The following is a 27,979-nucleotide window of genomic DNA, read 5'->3' as shown; positions in this document are numbered from 1 at the left end:
AGAGGCCAAAGAAGTTGAAAGATATTGGATTTTGAAGGATCCCACTTAAGGTCTCTAAAGCTGAAATAACATGAAAAATGTGGTATGCCGTATGGGATTGTCGTCCAAAATAACGAATTCAAATGGCGTGTGTGCAAGCAGACAGTGGTGGCCCATGACTTCTTTTCTGAGGAGGCATGAATGCAAAAACATCGTCATGTCAAAATATGTGTTCTGTGAGTCATGTGAACATGCATGCTACCGACGCTTCGAACCCCGAACACATATTTTGCAAGCAGATTATTATGACGTAAGGTTACGTTTTAGGAACAAGCGCCTCTAGCGGCTAGCAGCTTATTACAACCTGTGGTTACATTTTAAGGTTGTTTGCTTTGTGTGTCAGATTAGACCATTTAATTTTCTGCATTCATGATATAAAACAAATTTCATATACATTGAAGATAACCTCCATAAACACAACTACTTCTCAACCATATAAAAACACATCACGCAAGTAAAAGTACAGTCACGGGTTGCATAAACTGACCAATAAAACAACAGTATTAAAGCATTACAGACAACTCGCGTTGCAAAACTTGCAAATTAAAGCCATAAGATCACTTTATATATGAAGATCACTTTGAACACAAAGCTATATAAGTCGAACCCAAAACCTTTTCCGCTGCTACGCAATGCTCTACCAGTTAAGCTTCAAGTGTACAGTGCACAAACACCACATACTGAATTTGTTTCATTTTTATGGTTCAAAACACATTGATTGACTACACGCACATGTAGTTAGCGTCCTTGTTCAGGACTGGCATTATGGCTGCCATTAAAATGTTTCTGTGGTTATTTTGCCCATAGCAGCTCCTCCAGTCTGCTGCATACAGTACTTCATTTCACACCCACACTTTCCTCCTACTGATAGCCCAATAATTCACATATATATGGGTGTGTGTGTGTGATGGAGAGTGGGTGGGAGGCGGACGGACATCCTGATGAATGTGTGTGTGTGCCACTAAGTTTGTAAAGGGGGTGCATTGTTCTGGTTATTGAAATAATAAGTGAGCATACAATATGTGAGGGAATGCTGGTTGTATGTATTGCTGGGGTGTGTCTCATTGTAATATGCCTATAGCTGCAATGTAATCTGTTAAGTATGAGTCATCTTCACATGAGTGTGATCCAGACCGGGACTCCCTGATGTGGATGGGAGCAAAGTGATGCAGCTCTTTGATGGGAAATCAGATCAATTACCCAGTGAGGAAATGCAGGTTATTCCCAGGGAGACAATTACAGGTCATGTAAATGCTACAGAGCAACAGGAAATAAATGTCAAACTGCCGCACCGAACAATGCAATGGTCTTTTATTTCCTTAAATTGCTATATTGAATCCACTTTAATTAGATAAGACACAATTCTTGGTTGCATTAGCGTTTCCCAAAACGACTTGTCTGCTGCATCTCCGTTACTCAATTTTAGTGCATGGTTTTAGCTTGAAGACAAAAAATATGTTTATATGAGCAGGAAATAAAACCAAAAGGCTTTTATATCACCATCAGTATTCACATGGATGAAATGTTACATAAACAGGTCTATCTAAAACCTTCTGAAGATTTGATGCACATGGTTAAAATATTCTAGACTCATTCAGACCAATTCAACTTAAAGGGATAGTTCAACCCAAAAATGAAAATGTTTTCATCATTTACTTACCCTCATGTTCATGTGCTCTGTGTGTGTGTATGTGTGTGTGTGTGTGTGTGTGTGTGTGTGTGTGTGTGTGTGTGTGTGTACCTGGTAATTATCACGTTGTGGGGACCAATTGTCCCCACAAAGATAGGAATACCAGTGTTTTTGTGACATGTTGATGTCCCCATGAGGAAACAAGCTTATAAATCAAACAAGATGATGTTTATTGAAAATCTAAGGTACAAGAAAGGTTTTTGTGATGGTTGGGGTTAGGGAATGGGGCAGGTAAGGGGAATAGAATATACAGTTTGTATGGTATAAAATGCATTATGTCTATGGAATGTCCCCACAAAACATGGAAACCAGAATGTGTGTGTGTGTGTGTGTGTGTGTGTGTGTGTGTGTGTGTGTGTGTGTGTGTGTGTGTGTGTGTGTGTGTGTGTGTGTGTGTGTGTGTGTGTACCTGGTAATTATCACGTTGTGGGGACCAATTGTCCCCATAAAGATAGGAATACCAGTGTTTTTGTGACCTTGTGGGGACATTTTGATGTCCCCATGAGGAAACAAGCTTATAAATCAAACAAGATGATGTTTATTGAAAATCTAAGGTACAAGAAAGGTTTTTGTGATGGTTGGGGTTAGGGAATGGGGCAGGTAAGGGGAATAGAATATACAGTTTGTATGGTATAAAATGCATTACGTCTATGGAATGTCCCCACAAAACATGGAAACCAGAATGTGTGTGTGTGTGTGTGTGTGTGTGTGTGTGTGTGTTCACCACTTACAAGATGGGTTAATGTAGAAGACACATTCCAAGAATCATTGGTCATTGTGTCATTTTCACTTAATATATTTATATAATGGTTATATAAAATAAAAAAACTTGTATTGTTTATTTCTGGCTTTGTACATCCAGCCATTCTGTAATGAATTGATTTCATTCTTTCTTTTCATCTCTTCAAGGTCAGACGGACTGGAATTCAAAGGGTTGATGTTGTGAAGAATTTATGGAGATGCACATGTAAAACATAGCAATTTTATTTCGAGTAAAAAAATAAAACATCAGTCAAACATTCAATTGTCGATTCTGTACAAACATAATAATGTGGAACGTCACCATGCATAGGAAGTTATCCAGCAGGACGCAGTGTTTACACTGTAGGGGTGTGAGTATTATAAGTGAGCACTGGCTGTTCTAGCATATGCTTTTCATCCAAAGAGACTTACAATACACCAATAGTTACAGAGTGGCAGGCAGATCGCCAGGTCCTCATTGTAGTCTGCAACAACAACAAAGAGTAAGAGAAGCAAAGGCAGCAAGACAGCTAAGGATGTAAAGTGTATCTGATATCTGTGTGCATACATTACAACCTTTTTTAGGCTAAAACACATATTATTAATAAAGTTATTGTGATGTCATAGATTTCTTGTTCATAATTTTGAAGACATGTGCATTTTTATAATGCTGACCCCTCATATTGTACTCACAAGTTTGTTCTTATGATTTTTTTTCTTTAATTTTTCTGTTAAAAGATTAATCATTATTAATGCATGCATCTATGTATTTAATAAACATTTACATAAAGTGACTGTATATATATATATATATATATATATATATATATATATATATATATATATATATATATATATATATATATATATATATATATATATATATACAGTACTGTGCAAAGTCATAGGTCACCACCACCAGGTTAAAGGTTATTTAGGTTAAAGAGATCCTGTCGTTTCCTGCTATTGCTCAAGTGGAAAGGAAGTTTACCCTAAAAACTTGACACATCAGTTTACATTTTTTGACAGTTTTTAATACTATATACACATTTCCTGTATTTTCTGGATGTATTCGATTAAGAGACTAAGAAACAATATAACATTGGAAAAACAACAAATCAAATTGTGGCATGGTGGCCTAAGACTTTTTCACATAAAAAAAAAAAAAATATATATATATATATATATATATATATATATATATATATATAATGATATTTATTGATATATATTGATATATTTTATAATATATAAAAACATTTAAAAATATATACATAAATAAAAAAATCGTACATTTGTATGTGTGTGTATTTATATTTACATAATAATTCCACACAATATTTGTATGCGATTAATTGCGATTAATCTTTTGACAGCCCTAAAATTTTTATATGAGACCTATATTTAAATTTTAAAGAGATATTTGTGAAAAAGATTTATAGATAACCTTGAAGCTTGTATACTTGATACAATCAGTATTTAGAAAGGTCGCTTCTGTTTCATTTACCTTATGTCATAAAAAGGACATTTTTTGTTATTTGTCTTTCAGTTACAAGAGGTATTGGGTCCTGATGCCTCTTAAAAATGTCACCCCTAAAACAATTTATTTTGACATACCTCTTCTTCATTCATTAGAGGATTGAGTGCGGTTAAAAACCTTTTCATGGACATGCTTTCCATCATCATTTGACTCAATGATGGTCCTCCACCATGCATACTCCATCTCCACCCACTACTGTTTCATAAAGACAACCATTCATGCAATGTTTTACTCACTCCTTGATATCTGGCAGAGGATTTGCCATCATACTGGCAGATGGTCTCTGGTTGCCAGTGGTAACCACTCTCAGAAGCAACAGTTGCTCCTCTCTTTTCCATTTGAGGGAATGAAAAAGTCAAGAGGTACTGGCATATTGCAGTCCACATAACGGACAACCCTGCAAGCTCTGCATTACAGAACAGCAATCATTTCACGGTTGAAAAAAAATTGTGGCATAAAAAATAAACACAGAATGCATTTGAAGGTTATAATGATAATAGTTTAGTTTTTTATTATGGTCTTTGTAATTGGGTTTCTGCTGGATAATGTGTTGGGTTCTGTGGGATTTTACATGATGACAGGGACCCAATTGAACACCAGTAAAAATAAAAAAATACAATGGTAAACAGCTAATGGTTTATAATGGTATTTGTAATAGAAACAATTAGAAATCTGAATAGTATAATTTTTCAGCGAAGATTGTGTTGCTGAGGGTTTATCTTGCAGTACCAGTAAACTACCAGAGAGGGGCGCCATTACATGGGTGTATGATCAAGGGGGCTGGCCGAGGAATGCCTTCAAACCAATGACAAACTGAAGCTCACGCGCGTTTACGCTGTGGACTCGGTTCTGAGCGGAACAAACTGACAGGCAGCAGCAGGTCCACTTCTCAGTTCACGCAGAAATCCTCTCTCCGACGCTTACTGTAACATCTTTGTGTCTCCTCGGATGAGACGCGTGCCGCTGCAGAGGCGATAACGCAAAAGCGCGTGCTGTTTTCAAACCGACTCTACCTGTATGCGCGCGCGCGAGCGAACGGGAGGGATTCGTTCATTTCCAGGAACCGGGCTGCGCGACTCCCATTTCTTACAGGACCAAGACGGCAAGTAACGTCATTTAAACGGGAATACAGGCTTATATTTCTCTTCGCTGCGATTATGCACGTCCAGTCCGGATTATAGCGAGAAGAGTAACGTTAAGCAGTTTTCCACAGTAATAGATCAAGTCCAGCAGTGACTCGGTTCGGAAGATATTCCTGTCCAAATCTGAGTAGTAGTTGAGCCCGAAGGAGTTTGCACAATGCCACTTGCTCAACTAGCAGAACCATGGCCCAAAATGGAGCTGGTGCAGTTGGAGACGGAGGTGAGACCTGGTGAAATCACAGCACTAAAATTAACTGCTTAATATCATGTGTGAGCAAGGTTTCTTGAGCTTTCCGTGCCAGCTCCACGTGTGTGTTATGAAGACGTTTGGGAAAGTAAAGTTGGAGCACGATAAACCACACACAGGTGTAGAGCTGGTGTAAATAAATAAATGTAAATACAGTTATGTTGGTTTTGCAGCGTGAGCGGACTTAAGTGCGCGTGAGATATTTTGGCACCTCATATCCTCACACTGTCACTTATATAAACTCAAGTGTGGATATTGTTTTTTACGTTCTGCTTTTTTTTTTTACATTTCACTCCCCAGTGATCTTCTCTGTCAAAGGGTCCTGTGAGGCTTAGCCCGCATGTAAAGCTCTAGTATACTTTAGCATTTACTATAGTAAACATTCCTAGATACAATCGGAATTTAAAACCGTCCCACCATAGTAAATATTAAGTATGCTTCCGTATTCACTACGGTAAAGTTGATAGTATGCATCGTTAAAAATGTTTGTTGAAATTACAGTATTACTGTATTACTGCTGTTTTCCAGTAACTTACTGTAGATTTAAATAAAAATTTGCTGTAGTTATGCAGCAGGTTGCCAGTAACTTACTGTAGAAGATAAAGACTGAAAATGTTCCATGTTCATTTAACTTTTAAGAAACTGTTACCAGTAAATAACATAAATATAAAATCTACAGTAAGTTACTGGCAGCTAGTTGCCAGTAATACACTGTAAAAAATGTCTGTAGAAATTACAGTATGTTATTTACTGGCAACCGTTTGTTCAAAGTTAAATGAACATTAATTATTAACAAGTCTTCAACTTGACATAATAAAAATTATAAAATAACAGCCTCATGCAAAGCATTCTGTGAATCAAAATCTGATGGAAAAAGCAGAAAAAGGTTGATGAGGATTTCTGGTCGCCAGAATGCTTTGCATTAGGCTGTTTTTTATAGTTTTATTCTGTAAAGACAAAGACTAGTTAATGTTTAATGTTCGTTTTACTTCAAACAAACTTTTGCCAGTAAATAACATGAATTTTAATCTACAGAAAGTTACTGGGAACCAGCTGCATAACTACAGCAATTTTTATAGTAGTATACATTATGTGTAGTAATAAGTATTTCAGTTGTATAAAATATATTTTTTTTAGGGATCGACCAATATGGATTTTTCAGTGCCGATACCGATTTTTGTTTCATCAGCCTTAGCCGATGACCGATACAGGCTGCCGATTTTCTTGAGCCGATATTTGGAGCCGGTACTGCTTTTGCTCAGTAAATTTACATCATTAAAATGACACAATGATGATGCCAAATGTTACAAGTCTCAATTTTAAAAAAGTAAAATTTATTGAACTTAAAAAAACTATATTTAACAAATAGTAAAAACAGGTGAGGGTGCTATGGAACCATCTTTCGATGTTGTCATGGAAAGGCAAATACGGCAGCGGCCTATACACATAAAACTCGCAAATATCGGCCAGCCGATCTATCACTATTTTTTTCATTTGGGAGAACCTTTGAATTTGTGGTATAGTACATGAGGAACTTTATTTTTGAGATGCATTAATAACAAACGTATGAAATCTGATTTTAAACGGCACTTTACTACATACAGTACAGTACAATCCTGTTGCCTGTTGTAGGCAAGGCCAAGAAGAGTTCATGTTATGTCAAACTCAATCAAACTAAAATATTTCAACTAGTATACGTTTTTTATCTGAAGATGAAAGTTTTAGTTTGATAAGTATATTTGTAGCTCAGAGACAGCGAATGAAAGTTTATATTCTCACACCATGGCAATGAGCAAGAATACTGGTGGTGTATTTAACGCAATATTCTTTGACTTTTTTCTTAAAATGGCTTAAATTTCCATTTCCTTTGCAAAGATACTTTCAGTAAGTTTATCTTTTGATCACACACACAGACCACAGCGTTATATCTGCTGTGAACATTAAACACCTTCAAGATTTTTTGCATTTTCAAATCATTGCACTTTACTTCACTGTAATGTAACATCAGGGCTATCTCAGTTTATTAACTACAACACGAATGGAGATGATACTGTATGTGATGTCTCCTCTCTGTTGTCTGTGTGATAAAAAATCTGAAATATCATCCTGCTTTCAGAGCTCATTAACCACTTTAATCCTTTGTATGCCTGCTGTTTGTAATTTCTGCGATTCCAAGTGGAATTGAATTTTCTTGCACACTTCTCTCCTGTTCACATAACGTCTGTAAGGGGTTTCATTCTCTCAGCCCTCTGAAATGAAGCTGTTTTTGCAGACTGAAAGATGAGAAAGTGAGGGTGATGCAGAAACCAAGCAGACATTTATCTGTATTGATATTCATTTTGCAGAATAACTGTACTGATAAGAATCTTGCTGCAGGGTTTCAGTGATACAAAACGTAAGAGTTCCTGATGCTCTTTTTAAGCTCACTGTGTGTTTATTCATGACACAAACACACAAAAAAGTCGCGTAAGTACTACGATAAATATTTTTGCCACCAATGTAAACCTATTACGAGCACCCTTAATAGTGCACTTAATGCCACCAACTAAGCTGGACAGTGGGCAGTGTAGCGTGTAAGGCCAATGCCTGTTTTGTCCCTTTTCCCAGATAAGCCAGAGCCAAATTTCAAATCATTTCTTTTTTTTGTTTTTTGACACTCAAAGCACCAGCTCTTAACCAGGAAAAGTGGTTCTTAAGTAGCACCAAAACAATGCTGGTCTAGACTTAAGAACGGCTTTCGGCAGGGGCTGGGGGCGTGGTTACTGTGACACGATACTAGGAGGGTAGCTACATGCTAAGGCTAATGTTGTTCTGTGTAAATGATCAAATATGTTACGCCTGTACCGTTATTCGTGGTACAAACTTCGTTTATATATATATTACGTCAAGCTGCACGTACACGTTGGATTCGACGTGTTTGGATGCCAATGTAGGTAAGCAAAGTCATGATCATTTATAGTGTTTATTTAAATTACCTTGAGCTGCATGTTGATTTGCCGCATTTAGATGCTAATGTAGATACGCAAAGCCATTGGCTATTAATAATAATACAACATCCGACATTGTTAATAGTGTGTTTGTGTTTGCCGCTGCCGCACTTACATTGCCGGGAAAGATGAGACGTGTAAGTAAGATTTGGCTCTGTGGTGGCTCTCTAGCGCATGGAAAGGCAAACCGGTTCTTAGGGTTGCCACTGAACTAATTGGAATTGAGGTGTATTGATGCATAGAGAGATGTCTTAAAGTCGAAATAAAATTGAGATGAAATTTTTTTTTAGGCATATTGTGTTATTTTTTACAAAAATATTTGTTTAAAAAAATGTAGGTGGCCTCATAATCTTTAATCAAAAAACGCAAATCTCCCCTCCTCGAAATGATCTCTCTTTACTTCCAGTCATATGGTATGGCAGGTGGGCAGGGTCCGGAAAAAGATTGCAGCGATTAGCAAATAGCAACATGACCCAACTTGAAATGATCCAATAAATTCTCGATGGACCAATTCATGCCCAACCCTACCGTTTTTTTTTATTTAATTTAGTTTCACTTGGATATACATCAACATGGGGGAATTGAGACAATCGCTACTTCTGTTTTATGCTGACTTTAACTCTTTCCCCGCCATTGACAAGTTAACTCGCCAATAAAGATAAAACTTTTCTCTGCCAATGATGAGTTTTTCCTGCAATCCGTATTTCCGCTATTATTAACCAGGTGGCGCTCTTACCCAACTTATTAAACCCGGAAGTATCCCCTTAGGGCAAACAGTTCAAACTCAGTGTATGGTTTGATCAACGCTCTCAATCTGGTTTTTATCAAAAGTCCTTCACAAAAACGCAATTATCTCAGCTTTTTGTCAAAATTTTAAGAAACTATATTTGAGAGGTGATATTAAGAGAACAAATAAATTTTTTTTTTTTTTTGAAAGCAGAGGGTGTGTTCTTTCATTTGATATATTGTATGCTTATATATTTAAAGAAGAACATTTTCTAGAAGGCATTAAACTTTTGTGAAAATCATGAAAAATGCTGGCGCTGACTAGCAACTTTTTTGTTAAAAAGCTGGCGGGGAAAGAGTTAACAGGAATGCTTAGTTTGATTCACTTACATTGATCAGATATTCTCTGCTCTTTGCATTAAAGTTTAATTTTCCATGCATGTTCATCCATGAGAATTTTTTATTTCTTTTTCGTGAACGCTCTTTCAATGTATTTTCTCATCTCACTGTCTTGATGTCTTATTTTAATTGCATTCCTTTAAATATTTGCCACACAGTTCCAGCATATGTTCTCTGTGAATGTCTGATTTTTTTATTATCTGTGTTTCCGGTCTCATCTAACAGTGTGTACAGTTGAAACAAGAGAAGGCATAGTTGGTAATGGTGACTAGAACCAGGAAGATATGGTTATTTAATAGGTTCCACTACATTCAAAGAAGGAAATGACAGGATGTTTATTTGTAATTCATAAGTGGTTGACCTTTTTATTTGATGATTTAATTCATCTGTGATACTATTTTTCCCATCTCCCTTCTCATCTCCGGCTTCATTTTCCCTCAGCTCTTTGTGTTTGTAGTTTAATTTATTTCTCAGTAATAATTTAGTACTTTATTTCTTGTTATACTGTATGAGAGAAAAGAAATTTAATAGTCAGTAACAGGTAAAAAGTCAAAAATGAAATGACCTTAGTTTGAATCCTTTTCATTTCTGTTGCATTTTGAATGAAACAATTCATTTAATTGTGTGTATTTTTTTGACTGCTCCTGCTTTGTTTCTTATCAGTCTTCTGTCTTTGATTTGTCACATTTATAGTCTTTAAATCTGCAGTAATGCAGTAATACATGCTTGTCAGGTTTATCATTAAAATTGGCTGATTGATCTGTTTTAGGAATACAATGGATGTGGAATTTCTAACTCATCCTGACATTTTTTTTAACCATATTTACGTTAAATTTCAATCTTTAATTTATTTTGGTTTAGTTTGTCATCCGCGTGTCTCATTTCGCTCTCTACTTTTCTTCTCATTGGCATATCCCAGCAGAAGTACAGCATTACCTGATAAGCAAAGATTACCTAGTAATGACTCACTGTAGTGCATGCATATTCGTCCTGAGGAGCACAAGGACTTCAGAAAGACCCAGAAACTCTGTACTCCTACTTTATGCACCTGCTGATATGTCTTGTTGATAAGGAAGTGAGTCACATGAATAGGTTTTTATATTGATTCCTTCTGCGCCTGAAGAAATGAAATTTTATCCTTTACCTAGTGCAGAAGGTTCCTACAGTTAATGTTTGGCTGGACAAATTTTTCCTGTATTGTATATTGTCAAAATGTATATTGTGTATATATCATCAAAACCTAGATGAAATTAAATGGTATTAACTGAATGCTCTCAGCACGCATTATATATTCATTTAATACTTTGGCTTCGAATCTTCTTAATCCCAGCCTCTGGCTTTTCAGAAATACCGGTTTGATATTGTACATATGCTGCTGAGACCATTTGGTTAATACCATAATCTAATTTTTCACGATATATGATATATATTTTGACAATATAATGACAAATATAAACATAAGAGCCTGATAAAAAGGCTTAGGTATAGTAATTTTACTTCAATGGAAAAAAAGGTTATTAGTCCATAATTGTAATGCCTTATGTTTACAAATGTCCCGTTAGTCATTTCATTGGTATTTAACAAATTTGCCTGTCTTTCGCTGCAAAACCCTCTTAAGTGCATGCAAGCTTTTTTTTGGCAAAACCTCTTTGTACAAGACATAGTAAACCGTTGCAAAAGCACTTGAACATTGCCAATTATAAAAGTAGGAATTTAAAAGGTAAAAATGAAGAAACTGAAACCCACCTTAGGGGGCGCTGTGATGCATGTGACTGCCACATTAAGGTTGTATTCAGGTACCCTTAAGGGACACAAGTTTGAATGTGATCCACAGTCGTTTCTCATTCATCTTCCATGAACTTTAAGGACTTTGCTGAAAAATCGTTGTGTCGTTTAATGGATTTGGCCAATAAATCAGTATTTATAAATGGCCTGAGGCCGGGATTAAACTGATTTGAAGCAAAGTATTTGATTCCGTATAATAGTATAAAGTAGTAATAGACGGCTTCAGCAGCAACAACATAAACAAATGGCTTTTGTGGATTAAACGCAACTTCCGGTAACAACAGAGTCTTTTTACAATAGTTTATTTCTGTAACAAGGGAAATAAATGACAAGTAATTTACCTTCATATATAATATCAAACGCATATCAACTATTACACTGAGCACAGTTGTGATGCATGCTCGTCGTCTTCCCTCGTCTTTAGCAAACCAAACATTTTATTTTTGTCAAGGTATTTGTTTCAGAGTTCAGTTTAGCCACTAGCCAGACTGATAAATAAATAGATTGAACACTTTGGTTTAGGCTTGTAAATGCGTCTGATGAAACTTCTCTGTATAATAGTTTATAATAAAGTGATAAGGTAAACACTAAACAGGAAACCTTTTTTACTCTGTTGATACTTTTGAAAAGGTTTTTAATCAGGTGAATCCAAACATGGTTTTAAGATTTCTAGAGGAAATAAATTTTAAACCTCTTTTTTAGTCTTCCTTTATTTAATTATTCTTTATTCTCACCATGAATATAGCCTTAGAAGCTGGTATGGCGTTTAAATGAAAAGAAAAAAGAAAGAAACACTAAACAGGCATTTGAATAATAATAATTTGAATAAAATGTTACTATATTGTGTGATTTAGCATTAATGAATTTACAAATCAGCATCCGGGTCCAGAACTATAATTTTTTACTATAATAATTTGTGTTATAGCCTTTAAAACACTGTAGATGTCTAAATCAAAGACCGAAAAGGATTTGATCGTAGTTTCTCCTCTCATGCACTTGTGAATGACAAAGTCAAGCTGCATGCCTCTAATTTCCATTCTTTCTCATTATGTCTAGTTAACACGTGCACACTCACACACTTTCTCTCACCTCCCCAGAGAACAGTTTGGTCCCTATTATTCACATGCTATTTCTGTAACAGGGTCACATTATGAGAGAGATGTTAATTTTTTGCAGACAGCTCTTTTAGCACTTTCATTTGCATTGCTGAGGAAATGCATTTCAGGGCTTTGTGTAGCCAGCGGCCTCTGTGAAGAGGCATTTGGGCATTTTTTTGCTGCAGGTATACAGTCACTTGTTTAACAGGCACTAAAACCTCAAATTTTCTGCGTGTTTGTCTTGTTTATGTCAGTAATACACTTTGAACGTCTTCTTTCTAGAAAAAGTAAAGTTTGCAATAAAGTCCTTTTTAAAGGCACAATATGCAAGATTTTTGCATTAAAATATCAAAAAATCACACTTATCAATCAGTTATCCCATAACATTATGTTGAATTTGCAGTTTTAACCAGTTTTATGGTCCTCATTCATATGGTCACTTGACGTCATCTCTGTGTTATCATCGGTTTCCGGCTTTTGCTGCCATAAAAAACATAGGTGCAGGGAGCTACACTGCGACCAAAATGGTCGCATATGCGACCTTTTGAACTGCCGTTGCGACCCTAATTTTTAATGGGTCGCAAATGTGCTACCTAATGTTTTAGACAATATGCTATGATTTACTATGAGCATTTATTAAAACAGAAATGTGGATTTTAAGAATACGTTTTATAACATGCTCTGAGCCATCAACACGTTGGCTTCATTTTGCGTGAAAGCACGTCGTGTCTCTCCCTATCAGTGTGCGTTTGCGTGCTCAGCTGTTTCTCAATGAATTAGGTGCGACGCGACGCAAGCGCAGTGTCTTCCATGTTTCTTAACTTGAGCAGAGGTCTTTCTTCACTGAGGACGCGGGACCCGTATGGTTCCGGGTTTATATTTTAAATGGTCTGTCGGGTCCGGTTAGGTCCTAGTTTAATTACTTTGGGTCCCAAGTCTGATTAATGTTGTGTTTATAACACGAGTCGATCGGAAAACGGCCCTGAGCGCTATCGCGCTAAAGCTCGAGTGCAGATTCAGCGTGCCTTCGGTTTCTATGGCGATGGTTCTTGTTACGACCACGCGCTGCATTTGCTTTCTCACATTTTTTTAATGATCTTATTATTAATAAACCATATCTTTTCTAAAACCATATCCATATTAAGTTTGGACAGAGATTGTAGCAAAAAGCAATGCTAATGTCAAGCCAATTGCACTGAACGAGCAAAGCAATGTAAAGTTTGTCACCGCCGGGACAGCAAGTAGACTTTTAAATCTGAAATAATGAGTGGATTAAGCTTTTTAAATTGGCAAGAGAGAAATAGAAAGATAGAGCAAAAGCAGTAAAAGTGCCTATCTAATAGAAATTATTACCATTCACCATAACATCAGTCATAACATCAGTCACATTTATAATCTATAGACCTGCATTGTCTATTAATATACTGCACATAGTATTGTATATAATTGAGTTTGATAAAAGGGGTCTAATTGCTTCATATATCAGTGCAAAAACAGTAAGTCTTTTCGTGGTGCTTTGACAAACAGTGTCAGCTTTGTTAATGGCAAAGAAAGTTTGGGGTGGTTAGATTAATGAAATATAATGTGAAATTAATATTAATTTTCAAAGAATCAAAGTATTGTGTTGTGTCACACATTATTAGTTCTACGTCACATGTATAGTAGACCATTATTTGTCAGGGGGTAATAATTGCCCTTTTCACCGGCTACCACCACCAAGTACATTTCAGATCTGTGGGAAACACTGCAACGTTTAAGAAAACAAGGCGGCATGTGGTTTAAAAGATGGCAAGTAAAATAAAAAGCATATCTGTATGCAATACAGTTTCATTTTTGTTCATTATTATCCAGAGCGCCTTAATATAACTTGAAAAAAATATGTGCGACCAAATCATATTTTGCGCCAGTAACTGAAAAAGTTGGTAGCGCAAGTGCCACCAGTGGAAAAGGTTAGTGTAGTTCCCTGAGGTGTGTTTGATTTCAAAAGGTGTTGTGCAGATTGATCAGCTTGTGACAAAGTATCGCAGTACTGTTTGGCGCTCTCCTGATATGTGATGTCATATGCCAATCAATCTGCAATCTGGGCTTACATTATGAGCTTCATTTTTTTCATGCGCCCTCTTAATAAAAATGTGAGCTAGATGCTGCATTAAGGTATTTAAAGCACTCTACAGGTAGGTCACTTGGAGACTTGTATTCACCAACATCATGAGTCGTTTTTGTTGTTACAAATAAGTTTGAGGATGTTAGATGTCTCACTTTTGACACGGTACAATTGGAGGACAGTGTCTCAAGGTCTTTACAGTTACCACGGAAACATTTTTTCTCAGACCTCTAATGCTGATTGTCGTCAAAAGTGCCGTTGTCAGACCTAATGGCGTAGTGGGCAGCGCTCCGACATGAGGACATGTTTCACACTTTCGGGACCCAAGTTTAATTCTCGGCTCGTGGTCATTTGCCGATCCTGTACCCCTCTCTACTCCCTGTACTTTCCTATCCTCTCTTTACTCACTGTTAAATAAAGAAAAAATATATAGCCGTTGATGGTAAACCAGTCTTCGTAACTTCTCGAAAATGAATCGATTTGAAGTCAGTAGAAGTCAATGGCTTGGCAAATGACACAGCCACTTTTTCTGATTCTCCTTCGAGCCGCCAGAAGTACTTTCTTCCTTCCCGCAGTTCTTTTATTACTTTAGTCTGTTCATTTCCTTCTCATCTCAGTCAAGGTTCTGTGTGAATGTATTTGAAAGCTATAACCATTTATCTGCTCAGGAATGATCATAATGTTTTGCCAGTTTATGAGAGGATTTCAAGCATAACCTTGAGAGGATTTCAAGCATAACATGCTCTGCTTATTTACGAACCCAATAAACAAACAAATTTATTATCCGCCGATACAAGTTCACAATTTCATACTCCATTAGTTTACTAGTCAAAAGTTGATACACAAGTGATTTATTATATTTTCTAAAGATATTCAAATGCAATTTATATTTGTCTTTTCATTTTAAGTTTATATGTATTTTGTGTGGAAGCTAAAACAAGGACTGCCAGACGTTAATAGATTTTCATATCTGAGAAACAAATTTAGTGTATTATTTAGTGTACATGTAGCTCATTATTACAGTATTTACATGTGTTTTACATGCATTTTGTTTCCTGTTTATTTTTTCTGCGCACATCTTTTTTTTGGATGTGCAGGGTGTACAGATTCGAAATTTAAGATTGAATAAACTGAAATATAAGATCACTGTTGTGTTTTTCATTTGCATGACGTGTTTCTTAAATCTTTTCGTTTGTCTCTTTCAGAATGGACAGAGCACACATGAGGATGGAGTCAGTACAGCTGTTAAGGTAAGATCCAGCTGGCCACAGTCACATACACTTGACCATGTTTGGGATGATTATTACAGATCCCTTCAGGGGAAATCCATATTTTCTTGTGTTTCAAAAACATGCTGTTTCTGTGGGTCTTGTTTTTCCAAAAGTCCAGTGGTTTGGAATTCTACTTGTCCTGCTGACATTTTCCATAATTGACTATATATTTTCACATGTGAATAGTAATGTGGCTATAGTAACTAACACTCTAAACTTACTTTAACTCTTGCTGGTAATGATGCGATGCAAAAGATTACTTTGTTTATAATTTATGACCCGTTTTAATAGGGCTGGATAAAAAAATCTTGATTTCCCTATTATAATTAATCTTTATTTTCATGAAACGATATCACTAAATAAATTCATAATGTGCAAGCTTTACTTTAGAGCAGTGGTTCTCAACCCCCCCATGTCCCCCCTAGCGAAAATTCATGACATAAAACAATCTCAAACTTAGAATTTGAATTAAACAAACCATATTAAATTATAAAATGAAGTGCTGTTGGTTAGTAGCCTTTTATTTTTCTGAAGTTTTATTGCACGGTATTTATGATGAATTAATGCATTTTTAAAAATTTCATAAAACTGGTCCCCCCGTAACATCTCGTGCCTCCCAGTTTGAAAACCTCTGCTTTAGAGAAACATTCAGTGAATATTATCTCTACTACGCCTCTTGTTGTGAGAACGTCTCCATCTTTTGAGTTACTCAATTTTAAACAAAAAAGACAGAGGGTCTTGGAAGAAATATGAGGTAGCCAACTGAAGCCAACACAGACAAAATTGCAGTCTGATGTGTATTTCATTTTTAAAGATGAGGTCGACAATTTTTTTGTATATGCAATATCCAGGCAAAGGTTTCATGGGCCTGTTTTAAACACGTTACGAATTTAAAAAATGTTTTATTTTGTTAAACATGTTAATTTGTTAATGAATTTAACTATTGCATATTTACAGTGTTTTTAATTTTGTGTTTTCTTATAGTAATGTGCATTGTTCAGCTTGTGCACCTTGTGTGCGTTGTATGCGCATATTTATGATTTCTTGTTACAATTTTTGTTACTCAAAAACTCTTTACCCGCCAGCCTTTTTTCTTAAAGTTGCACGCCAGCATTTTTGTGTTGTTATCAAAAGTTTCACAAAATGCCTTCCAGGAAAAAAATTCTATAAATAAATAAATAAAAATACAAATAAAATAAAAAAACACACCCTATGTTTTGAAAAAAAGGAAAAGTTCCATCCTATATTTATTTGTACCTCTTAAATATGGGTAGGTTTCTTAAAAAATGTTTTTTTTTTAACAATAATTCTTTACAAAAATTCATATTTTTCAGCTTTTTACTCAAGGAATTTTGTAAGAGATCAGATGTAGAATGATTATCAAAACATACACAGAGTTTTAAATTAATTAAACAAGTTTTTGCTTCAGTTTTTCAGTTTTCGGAATTACAGATTAGCGTGAAAACTCGTCAGAAAAGCATCATTGGCAGGGAAATGTTTTCTCTTAATTGATGAGATAACTTGTCAGTGGCGGGGAAAGAGTTAACAAATCTGTGGGCCTATTGTTCATGTAAATGTGTATTTTAGTGATATAGCTAGGTTAGAAGGTTTCAGTTTCCAGCATTTTTATTTAAATATGGTTTCCATGTTTGCAAAGCTAAAATTTTTATTGAAATAATACAATAATTAATTGATATTAAATTTAATAAAAATCGAACTGAAACGATACAATGAGAATCAAATCGCCAAATTGCAATACCCAAACCTACGTTTGAATCCTTTGTTAAAGACGAGTAGTTTTTCAAATGTAACCAGTTATCACATTTAGTGCCAGTTAGATAATTCACGACAATAATATGTCATACATCAAAGAGGCATGTTTGAATATTAGAGGAGTTTCGACCCGCACTGTCTAAATCTGCTTTCTGAAACAATCAATAAAGCAATTGCTGAAAAGGAGCCCAGTCTCCTGGTTCTTGGCTCACTCCTTGCATATGTAGTGGGTTAGGTTACACTCGGCCTGATCTCTTCTAGGGTCCTTCTTGTCTTTTTGCAGCCCGTGTAACTGGACGAAAGGAATTTCCTGAATATGTTGTGTTATGATGTAACATGAGCCTGATGTGATGGAGAGAGAGACAGTCTGTCTCTTCCCATAAGATGTTATTTTCTCTTGCTTTTATGTACCCTGAGACCACATCAGAAAGACAGCGAAACTCAGTCAGGGTCCCGTAATGCTTTAAACCCCGGAGACTACAGCCAGATATTTTTGGGCCTTTAAGTCTAATGTCCAAAGACAAAATGACCTTACATGCATAAAACATAAAATACAGACACAGAGCCCCTAAAGAATAGTACACATATCTATTGATTATTTTAGACATGTCTCATTGCAAAAAAGTTTTTTAAGCAAAACTGAATTTAAAGTGGTATTTTTTTTGCAATCACTTTGCCTGTTTGCTCATTTTAAGTGAGTTAGCACGAGTGGATGGATAGATGACTGTGGAGGGTTTGTTTTAATTGTGGTTGTTTGGAACCGTCATGTTCCTCTTTATTTGGGAACAGCACCTCTAATGCATAAAAACAAGTGGTTAGTGGAACAAGTGTTGATGGGTTAGATTAATGTAGTTCAATGATAAAAAGGTCAGGATCAGATAATGATGGTGAAGGTTATTGCCCTTTGTTTCACTTTGTTGCAATTTCTTTCTTCCTATCGTGTTAGGGTTTGTTTAAACTAAAGTGCATCATTTTTTAACAGTCTACTTAATGGCTCTCCTATCTATTTTTTTAATGCAAACTCAAAGACAGCTTTAGGGGCCAGTCACACCAAAAGCGCTTTAAACGCTTGTATAAATGCAAGGCGCGACGCACTGCCTTTTTTTAAAAAAAGAGCAGTGCAGCAGGCTTTTTATATTGCTAAGCAACCACAGAGTCAGCTGTCTTGTCAATCAAATATTGAAGCGTGAGCGCTCTTTTGCTGTTAACTGTCATATTAGCAGAAACTTTAAAAAGAGGACGCTTGCTCTGACCTTGTTTGAGGATGAGAGGTGCATAAACACGCAGGAGAGAGTGAGCGAGTGGAGTCCGGTTCTTCAAAGCAACTGTAAACTTCCCTCACCACAACGTAAGGCCCGCCTCTCCCCTCATTCGATTGGACAATGGAAAGACGCGAATGACGTCGGGCGCTTCTCTGCTTTCAGCGTTCCTTCTAAGGCGCGTGCTGCGGCTGGCGGCAAAAACCGCAAGGCGCTCAGCGCACATAAACAGCGCGCAAACGCTCCCTGCCCATAGAATATCATTCAAAAAAGGCACCTGCAACTGCCATAAACGCTTTTGGTGTGACTGGCCCCTTACTCTACTTAACCAGAAATGCAGTATATCAGTATACAGTTTCCAGCATCCCCAAATAACCATAACCAAATCTGACACAGCAACATTGTTTCTTTCAATATTATGAATTTGGGACTGGGCTATTGGTTTGTCCAACCAGTAAAAGACATTTGAGGGGTTTTGCCCAAAAGCAAGATAAGGGATTAAGCTGGGATTTTCCAGTTATCCTGGCTGAATTTAGCCCTGACTCCGTTGCATGAAGGCAGGCCAAATTAAGCTACATTAAGGGGCTGTCCACACGGAGACGCATTACACTGTATACGTATACATTTTTTTTATCGTATTGGCTTTTCGTCCACACGGATCCGGCGTTTCGTGAGACTGGAACCGCTATTTTTTTTGAAACCGGGTCCTAAAGTGGATAAATCTGAAATTGACACCCTTGCGGTTTCGTGTGTACAGCCAATCCGTATATTTTGTGAAGCGAAAACGTCATCACATCACGTGTCGGCAGCGTCACATGTAACAGCAACAACAATAATGGCAGACTACATGTTTGTGTTCGTGCTACAGAAGCTACTTAGCCTACTAGCTTTATTACAGCAAAATCTATTGCTTCTATGCAATTGTGGTGAGCAACAAGCGATAATGGACAACACCATACGCCACATGCTCTTAGATTCACCGCGGAAGACAACCAGGAGAAAGACTCCGCTCTTGCTCTCGAAGTTGTTGCGTTCGCCATCACTTCTTCTTCTTGGTTCGTATAAAGCGCGCAAGGTTATACGCATAATCAAAGTCTTCTTCTCCGTGTATAGTGTATATCTGTGGCAGAATTACAGCACCCCATACTGGTCTGGCATATATACTACACCGCTTTCAGTCGGTTTCAGTGGTTTCGTGTGTGCGCAGATATTTCTCGAGACGACGCCGTGTTCACCGATTATTTTTTTAGAACGAGGAAAAAAATGATCGGATAGGGAATACACCGGCTTCGTGTGGACAAAGCCTAAGTTACTATGGAGATATACTCTTTGCAGCTAGGCTAAAATGAATCCTGGTGATTTATCTGCCAGTTCCGCAGTCAATCTTTCTTTTAATGTTTTTTACAGTAACTTCATGATCTTCAGAAAATATGTTTGCATCTTTTTAATTAAATGCATATCCACAGGCCACATTTAAGGCAAAGTGTACAACTGTTCATTTGTGGAAATTTCCTTCTTGAATTGTAATCACGGTTTCAGTTTAGCACTGGTTATTTGGACTACTTATGGGTTCAATCGGTCTGCTTTTGTCTTCTATGCTTTTTCTTTTTTTTATTATAGCACCCGTATTTCCCTTTTATTGTATGTTTTACATCTTTGTATGTTTTCACTAGACGCTGTTGCGAGAGGTATTCTGCACTGGTTTTATACATTTTTGCATCAGTGATTCTGTAATCGATCCCGTGGTCTTTTTAAAAATGTTGTGAACGTGCACTTATCACTACACCTTGACATAGCTGCATGTTTTTTTCCTGGCTTAGCAAACGTGCACGCACTTAGCCAGGATGCGCTCACCAAATAGGTCAAGCCGGTCCTGTTTATTATCCTGGCTAGGGCTGTCACGGTTATGAAATTTGTCTGATGGTTAATTGCCTAATAAATTGTGTCCATTATGACGATTAATTGCCTGTTTTAGTGCTTTGACAATTAATTGTCTGTTTTATTGCTTTGACATTTAATTCTCTTTTTTTTCTTGAAATAATTTTCACACATTTTTGTAATTATTTTAATTAAATCTTTTGCAGGGTTTACCTGGCAGTAAATATTAATATGCATAACACATATTTAAAAGTTATTATTTAATGAATATATCTTTAAAAAACTGAACATTCTTCCTGAGAAATAAACACAATTTTAAAATCAAAATGCAATCAAAATAAACTACACCAGAACAGGCCTTAAAAAGTAGCCAATCCAGGTCATATTACTGTAGTACTGGACCACATGTCTGTAGTCGCTGCAAAAAATAATTCCTGCAACTCCCCCTTGTGGTTGTTAGGGTGATGTGCAATCATTGCGGTGATCTGAAATCATCGCGATGAGGTCAAACAATCGCAATGAGACGATTATTTAATCATTGTGACAGCCTTAATCCTGGCTTTCTTAATTCTACTTTTGTGTGTAAGTGTTCGGGAAACTATTTATATTATTTACATTTAGTAGCACAAAATTTATACAGTTAAGTTTTAAAACATGGCCACATGCCAGTTCTTGACCATTTTAAAACATTGTTTATTAACAGTCATGAATAATACTTATGCTGATGTTTTTTAAGATGCCTGTCTGAGCTGGAGTCTTTATTTAAGCCCCATCTTGCTGGCTGTAGAAACGATGCTTTTGGATCGATATTGTGCATGACCACTGCTAATAATATCCCTGTCTCCTCCAGCCTCCTGGAGAAAGCAGACAGGAATAAATACAGTGGCTGTTTGTCCAAGAATCTCTGTAAGATCCGGTCTTGAGTTGGGTTGAGTCAAACGTGACATGTCATGACCACACAAGAGAATTTAATGAGACCCTATTATCTCCACTTTGTGTGATTTCTCAATGAGACATCAGATCAGTTCCTCCTCCTGTCTGTGCTACGCTTACCTGATGTATTTTTGTTGAAGGTCTGTCAAACTGTCAGAAATGAAGGTTAATTAAGTAAAAAAAATTACGTTAAAGCTGCAATCTGTAATTTGCCTCTCTATCGCCATCTCTGTTTGAAACATAAAATTGCAGTTATTTTAGCAGTTAATTAATTTTGTATGTGCGTTGTGTTTCGCACATCATACTGCTATTTTGTGTGGATGAATCTGATGTCTGTGATCACCACATCAGAGCGGATATGTCATTATACATCGACATGACAGATATATATCTGAAAAATGTCATCTGAACAAGTAAAATTTCTGTTGAGTTTGTTCTGACTAAATGAAAACGTCAATATTTCAACATAAATCATGTCTTGCCTGTTCAGAGGAGTTCAAAATTCATTTCTGCTCCATTATTTAATCCCTTCTGATGTTGAAAGCCTTGCTAAGAAAAAACAATGTTCAAATGCTCAAATTTTTTGATGAGGATGTTTTTTTTGTGGGTGTTTTTCTTGTGTTTAGATTAGGTTTATTGTTTCTTCTCCTGTTTTTCCTCTGAAAGCTCTTTTAGCTGGCCGCACTAATCATGACAATGACAAATAACCTCCCACATGTCCTCAGAAAATTCCCAAAACTCTTGCGCCATCTTTATTTTGTCGTTTATGATGTGCAATGCATCAAGTGTCTCAATTTTTATTTTTACCAATGAGATAAAGGGAAGCTTAACTGAGCAGTGTTGAAATCGACAATTGCAACTGGTGAAGCCGTTTCCAATCCCGCCACACAAATTGGTACAGAATCAAAGGCCTGTGTGAAAATTGAATGTAAGAAATTGGTCCTGTATGAGACCATTCGGCTTTAAAGAACATTGGCCTGTTTCTGAATTGAAACACTACACTTTGAGTCATTTTTATCTGATGGATGTATTAGGCTTCTCATCTGGTCTGGTGATGGAGTTAATGACTCGAGTTAACACTTTTCTTAAACGTATTGTGTAAGATCATTGTAAAACAATTCATTGTTTTATTACTGTAAAATCTATTTTTATTAGAGATTAATTCAAAATCCAAACAATACCACTTTTAAATAGTTAAACAGGGGTTTTAAAATTATTATTTGTAACCATTTTCAATGACGAAATTTCAATATTTTAGTAACACCAGCGAAAGTAAATGTAGTTTAATTTGTGTCTGAGCTGATCTGTCTTTTAAGATTTTTAAGAACTTTGCGAGAAGTTGGATAATATGTCAGTCACTAGAGAGAAAGAAATTTACAGTAAATAACAGGTTTAAATTTAACAGTGTTTCCCATACATAGGCTCTACTTGGGCGCTGCGCCCAGGTAAATTGCCACCCGCCCAGGTAAAAAAAATCACTTTACGAATTTCCGTATTTTCTGAACTCGACTGGATGACCCGTGTTTTGGAGAGAGAGAGCGCGCGAGAGAGAGAGCGCGAGAGAGAGGTGGGGGTCGGGTGACCGTGAAGATGATGCACGCGTCATAAACTCATCATCCAGCGGGGCAAACTGGATCAACTGCAGCAGCAGCACATACAGAGCAGCCAGGGAACACACTGCGACCAAAATGGTCGCATATGCTTATGTGCATATGTGTTTATAGCATCTAAGTTGGCTTCATTTTGCGTGCAAGCACGTTGTGTCTCTCCGGTTGAGTGTCCGTTCACTTGCTCTCTGTTTCTCAATGAATTGGGCGCGACGCGAAGCAACCTCAGTGTCACATTGTATCCTTTCATGTTTCTGAACTTGAGCAGAGTTTTACCATTAGAGGTCTTTCTTCACCGAGGACGCGGGACCCGTACGGTTCCGGGTTTATATTTTAAATGGTCAGATGGGTCCGGGTCGGTCCTAGTTCATTACTTCGGGTCCCAAGTCTGATTAATATTGTGTGTAAAACCCGAATCGATCGGAGAACGGCCGTGAGCGCTACCGCGCTAAAGCTCGAGTGCTGTTTCAGCGTGCCTCCGGTTTCTATGGCGATAGCAACTGGCTCTTGTCACGACCACGCGCCGCTTAATTTTCTTTATCCCATTTTTTAATAATCTTACTATTAATAGACAATATCTTTACTAAAATCTAAACAGTGTGCACAGAGATTGTAGCAAAAAGCAGTGCTAATACTGAATGAGCAAAGCTCTAGCTGACTCAGGATATAAAAAACGCAAAGCTGTAATGTAAAGTCTGTCATCGGGACAGCAAGTAGACTTTTAAATCTGAAATAATTAGTGGATTAAGCTTTTTTTAATCGTCAAAAGAGAAATGGAAAGCAGAAGCAGTAAAAGTGCATCTTATAGAAGTTATTAACATTATAACATCAGTCACATTTATAATCTATAGACCTGCACTGTCTATATAGGCTATAGTATACATAGTATTGTATATAATTGAGTTTGAATAAAGGGGTCATCAAATTGCTTCATATATCAGTGCAAAAACATAAAGTGTTTTCGTGGTGCTTTGACAAACAGTGTCAGCTTTGTTTATGGCAAAAAAAGTTTGGGGTGGTTAGATTAATGAACTATAATGTGAAATTAATATGAATGTTTTATAAATCAAAGTATTGTGTTGTGTCACACATTATTAGTTCTTTGTTACATGTATAGTAGACCATTTTTTGTAGGTGGATAATAATGATTGCCCTTTTCACCAGCTACCACCACAAGTAAATTTCAGATCTGTGGGAAACACTGTTTAAAATAAATGTTTTATTGTACATTTTCAAAAAAAAATTCTAAACGTTGTTGTCGGCTGTCACTGGGGCGATACCTTTTCAAAAAGTACACATTTGCTTCTAAAGGCTAAAGTATAGTCCATTTTTACATGTGCGCATAGCGCAATTTTCATCATCAGAAGAGTGCGCACATACTATATGCACACCGCCAGATTTTTGTTTGCATACGTTATGCATGCGCATACAGGAGAATCTAGTATGAAGCCCAGGAGATGCGTTGCATTTTGTCACAATGTGTATGCATCAAACGTCTGCGTACACGTACGAGTCAGATAAACTTTACTTTGTACAGGTATTCCAACCTTTACAGATTCAGCACAAGATGACACTGTAAATGTAAACTTTTTCTTATACACCTGAAACTATATAAGGTATCGTGCATAGACTGTAAAAAAAGATGGACAACGCGATGTTGCTTCCTACCCTTGTAATGAATTGAAGCCAAAATTTCCGACCATAGCCGCTGCCATGTTATGTAAAAACTTCAGTTTGTAGCCAGTGTGTGCGCAGAAGAAATCATCCATGGAATCATCAAATTATCACACAAACGCTTGTGCACCCAATTCAACCACGCCAAGCATAACGACACGCCAAGTTTCTATATCATTAAATTAATAGCTAAAATAAAACTTATCACACAATGAACAATTGAACATATATGAGTGTGATAACTACAAAGGAGATTTAGGGCAAAGCTAAAATAAAAAAAAGAGATTAAAGTCGATCAAATACGAGTATAAAGTCAATATTTAACAAGAAAACAGTCTGAATAAATATAATTTAGAGATAAAGTCGTTATTAACGAGAATAAGGTCGTTATTAACGAGAATAAGGTCGTTATTAACGAGAATAAGGTCGTTATTAACGAGAATAAGGTCGTTATTAACGAGAATAAGGTCGTTATTAACGAGAATAAGGTCGTTATTAACGAGAATAAGGTCGTTATTAACGAGAATAAGGCCGTTATTAACGAGAATAAAAGGTCGTTATTAACGAGAATAAAAGGTCGTTATTAACGAGAATAAGGTCGTTATTAACGAGAATAAAAGGTCGTTATTAACGAGAATAAAAGGTCGTTATTAACGGGAATAAAAGGTCGTTATTAACGGGAATAAAAGGTTGTTATTAACGGGAATAAAAGGTCGTTATTAACGGGAATAAAAGGTCGTTATTAACGGGAATAAAAGGTCGTTATTAACGAGAATAAAGTCTTAAAATTTCAAGAATGAAGTCAATACTTTAGCGGTTTGTATTCTTATTCTGGGATCTTCTGCTTGCCTGTACACAGAATTTTTTTATTAATGAAATGTTTGCTGAATATGATGTTTTAGTATTACTGTGCATTAAGCCACTGTTGTCTTTAAGGGTTTTATAAGGGTCTGCACTTAATGTAAATCTTTTATATTGTTGCTTTCATAAGAACACGCCTAAAGTGAAACGTAGCCTACTCGTTGCATTTATCTCGATTGTTAGTTCACAAAGCTGCAGAGTCTTTCCATTCCTCCCTCGGCCATACGATTATCCCCCCATCACATGTGCACTTTCATTTAGGTGCGCCTCCATGTGCGTATACTTTACCCTACCCAATTCTCATCTCCCCTTAAAATTTAGTTTTATTTATAAGACAGGTATAATTTGGTATCTTACCTTAATGTAAAAATATGAAATTATTATCAAAATATTACATCTTTATTCTCATTAAATAACGACTTTATTCTCGTTAAATAACAAATTTACTCTCGAAATTATATTTATTCTGACTTTTGTTTCGAGATGGTTTTATTTTTTTATTTTAGCCCAGCCCTAATCCTCCTCCGTAGATAACGACTACCTTAAAGGAATCTTTTGGAAAATTTTATTGAAAGTGTAAATATATGTTATAATTTAGAGCCGAGTTCCGTTTGTTTTCTTAGAGAGGGCGTGGTTTATGACTTGTATTGCAGCAAGCCACCAGGGGGTGATCAAAGAGCCAGGGGCTTCACTTTTCAAGATGTATGAGGCACACTTGGTATCGAGTAGTTATTGTTTCACAATAAATTTTGAAGTCCCTACTTTTCTGTTCTGTTTGTTTCATCCACAACATATTCAAATGATATGTTTTCCCAGTTTTTAGGAAAATGCCAAACTGCTATGCTGAGTTATCACTGTTGTGTGTTTTATGTACCAATTTGCTGGCTATATTCACCATGTTGTCATGGTATTTTTATGATCGGTATGGCAACAGCATGAGATTTCGATGCTTTTAGAAGTGAAAGAAGCTGCGTGATTTTGGCGTTAATGTCATTTTGTCTGAGTTGGAGTAAGAGCTTTTTAATCAATGTGTTTTCATAAATACAGAATATTGGCACTAATTAGAGTAAATGGAGTTGGCCCGAATATTTATGAACGTACTGAATGTGTGAGCGCGAGCGAGAGAGAGAGAGAGAGAGAGAGAGAGAGATGAGAGATGTTTGTGTTTAACATGATGAGAGGGAATTATGACCATGATGAAATGGACACACTCCGTGTGCACCATCATATAAACAATCATTTACAGCCATTGTAGGTTTGGATTCAATGTGAAACTACTCCGTTAAAGTGGCATTTTATCGTGATCCCAATTTTCAAACTTTAGTTGATGTGTAAGGTTGCTGTCAGAGCGTAAATAATGCCTCCAAATAATAACAACCACACAACCAACGGTTTTGTCGTGAGTGTCAAACTGGATTTACTCTGATGTGCATTATGGCAGCAAGTTTTTTTGTATGATCTGCTTTAATGACAATTTTTTGACTACGTCTCTTTTTCATTGAATATTAAAACAACATCTTGGACTTTCTACCTTCCAGCACTACTGTATATCTGAAATAGGTGGGATTTCACGTGGGACCCTTAAATGCAACACTGCAATGTGAAAAAGATGCCCTTAGGTGTGTGTACACATGTCTGCACGTGTGTTGTTTTCTCCGTGGAAAATGGGGCGTTGGTAATAATGTCTTTTCCGATGGTGTAAATATGATTAGTATGAGCTCTCATGTTAGATAATAGCCTTTTAGGTTCGATCGGCACAGTTGGGATGCCATACACACCATAGGTTTAGTGTGTGCGTGTTTCAAAGAGGCTTTGATATCACTTTCTAAAATCGCTTTGAGGTTATCCACCCCAAAGAGAAAGTCTTCTGCTTGCTCATCAATTTTTCAACATCGCAGACGCTTTGTGCCACTGCCCAGCAGTAATGTTACATGATGCCTTTGGCCTTAACTGGTGTGTGGTGGTGTAGGGGATGAGAGCCATATAATTAATATGTTTTGGTTAATTCTGCTCTGACTCACAGCATTCAAAGCAGACGGGTTTAAGTGGACATGGAGGGCTTGTTCTCATAAACAGTGAAATGTAGTGCTGTATCCTAAAATCTGTCCTTTGGGGATATCGGGCTGGATTGGGTTTGGATTTTCAGCGAGCTGCAGATATGAAATCCAAACTGTCCTCAGGAAAACACTGTGGTGGTTCAATGATATGGGGATGGTAGATTGTAAT

At 36.6% G+C, this 27,979-nt stretch overlaps 1 protein-coding gene across 2 annotated transcripts in view; it reads left to right on the top strand.

Annotated features, from left to right (window-relative positions):
- Nucleotides 1-4,814: 4,814 nt before the first annotated feature.
- rps6ka1 (ribosomal protein S6 kinase a, polypeptide 1) overlaps nt 4,815-27,979 on the top strand; it is an 85,043-nt gene continuing 61,878 nt past the window's right edge. For both annotated transcript variants that reach the window (XM_065288250.2, XM_065288249.2), the window contains exons 1-2: nt 4,815-5,372; nt 15,703-15,747. In XM_065288250.2, coding sequence (XP_065144322.1) covers nt 5,310-5,372; nt 15,703-15,747 — 108 coding nt within the window. In that variant the 5' untranslated portion in view covers nt 4,815-5,309. The remainder of the gene's footprint in view (nt 5,373-15,702; nt 15,748-27,979) is intronic.

This window comes from Paramisgurnus dabryanus, chromosome 17 (genome assembly GCF_030506205.2).
Source record: "Paramisgurnus dabryanus chromosome 17, PD_genome_1.1, whole genome shotgun sequence".
Classification (NCBI taxonomy): domain Eukaryota; kingdom Metazoa; phylum Chordata; class Actinopteri; order Cypriniformes; family Cobitidae; genus Paramisgurnus; species Paramisgurnus dabryanus.
This window is presented reverse-complemented; position numbering and strand designations above follow the sequence as displayed.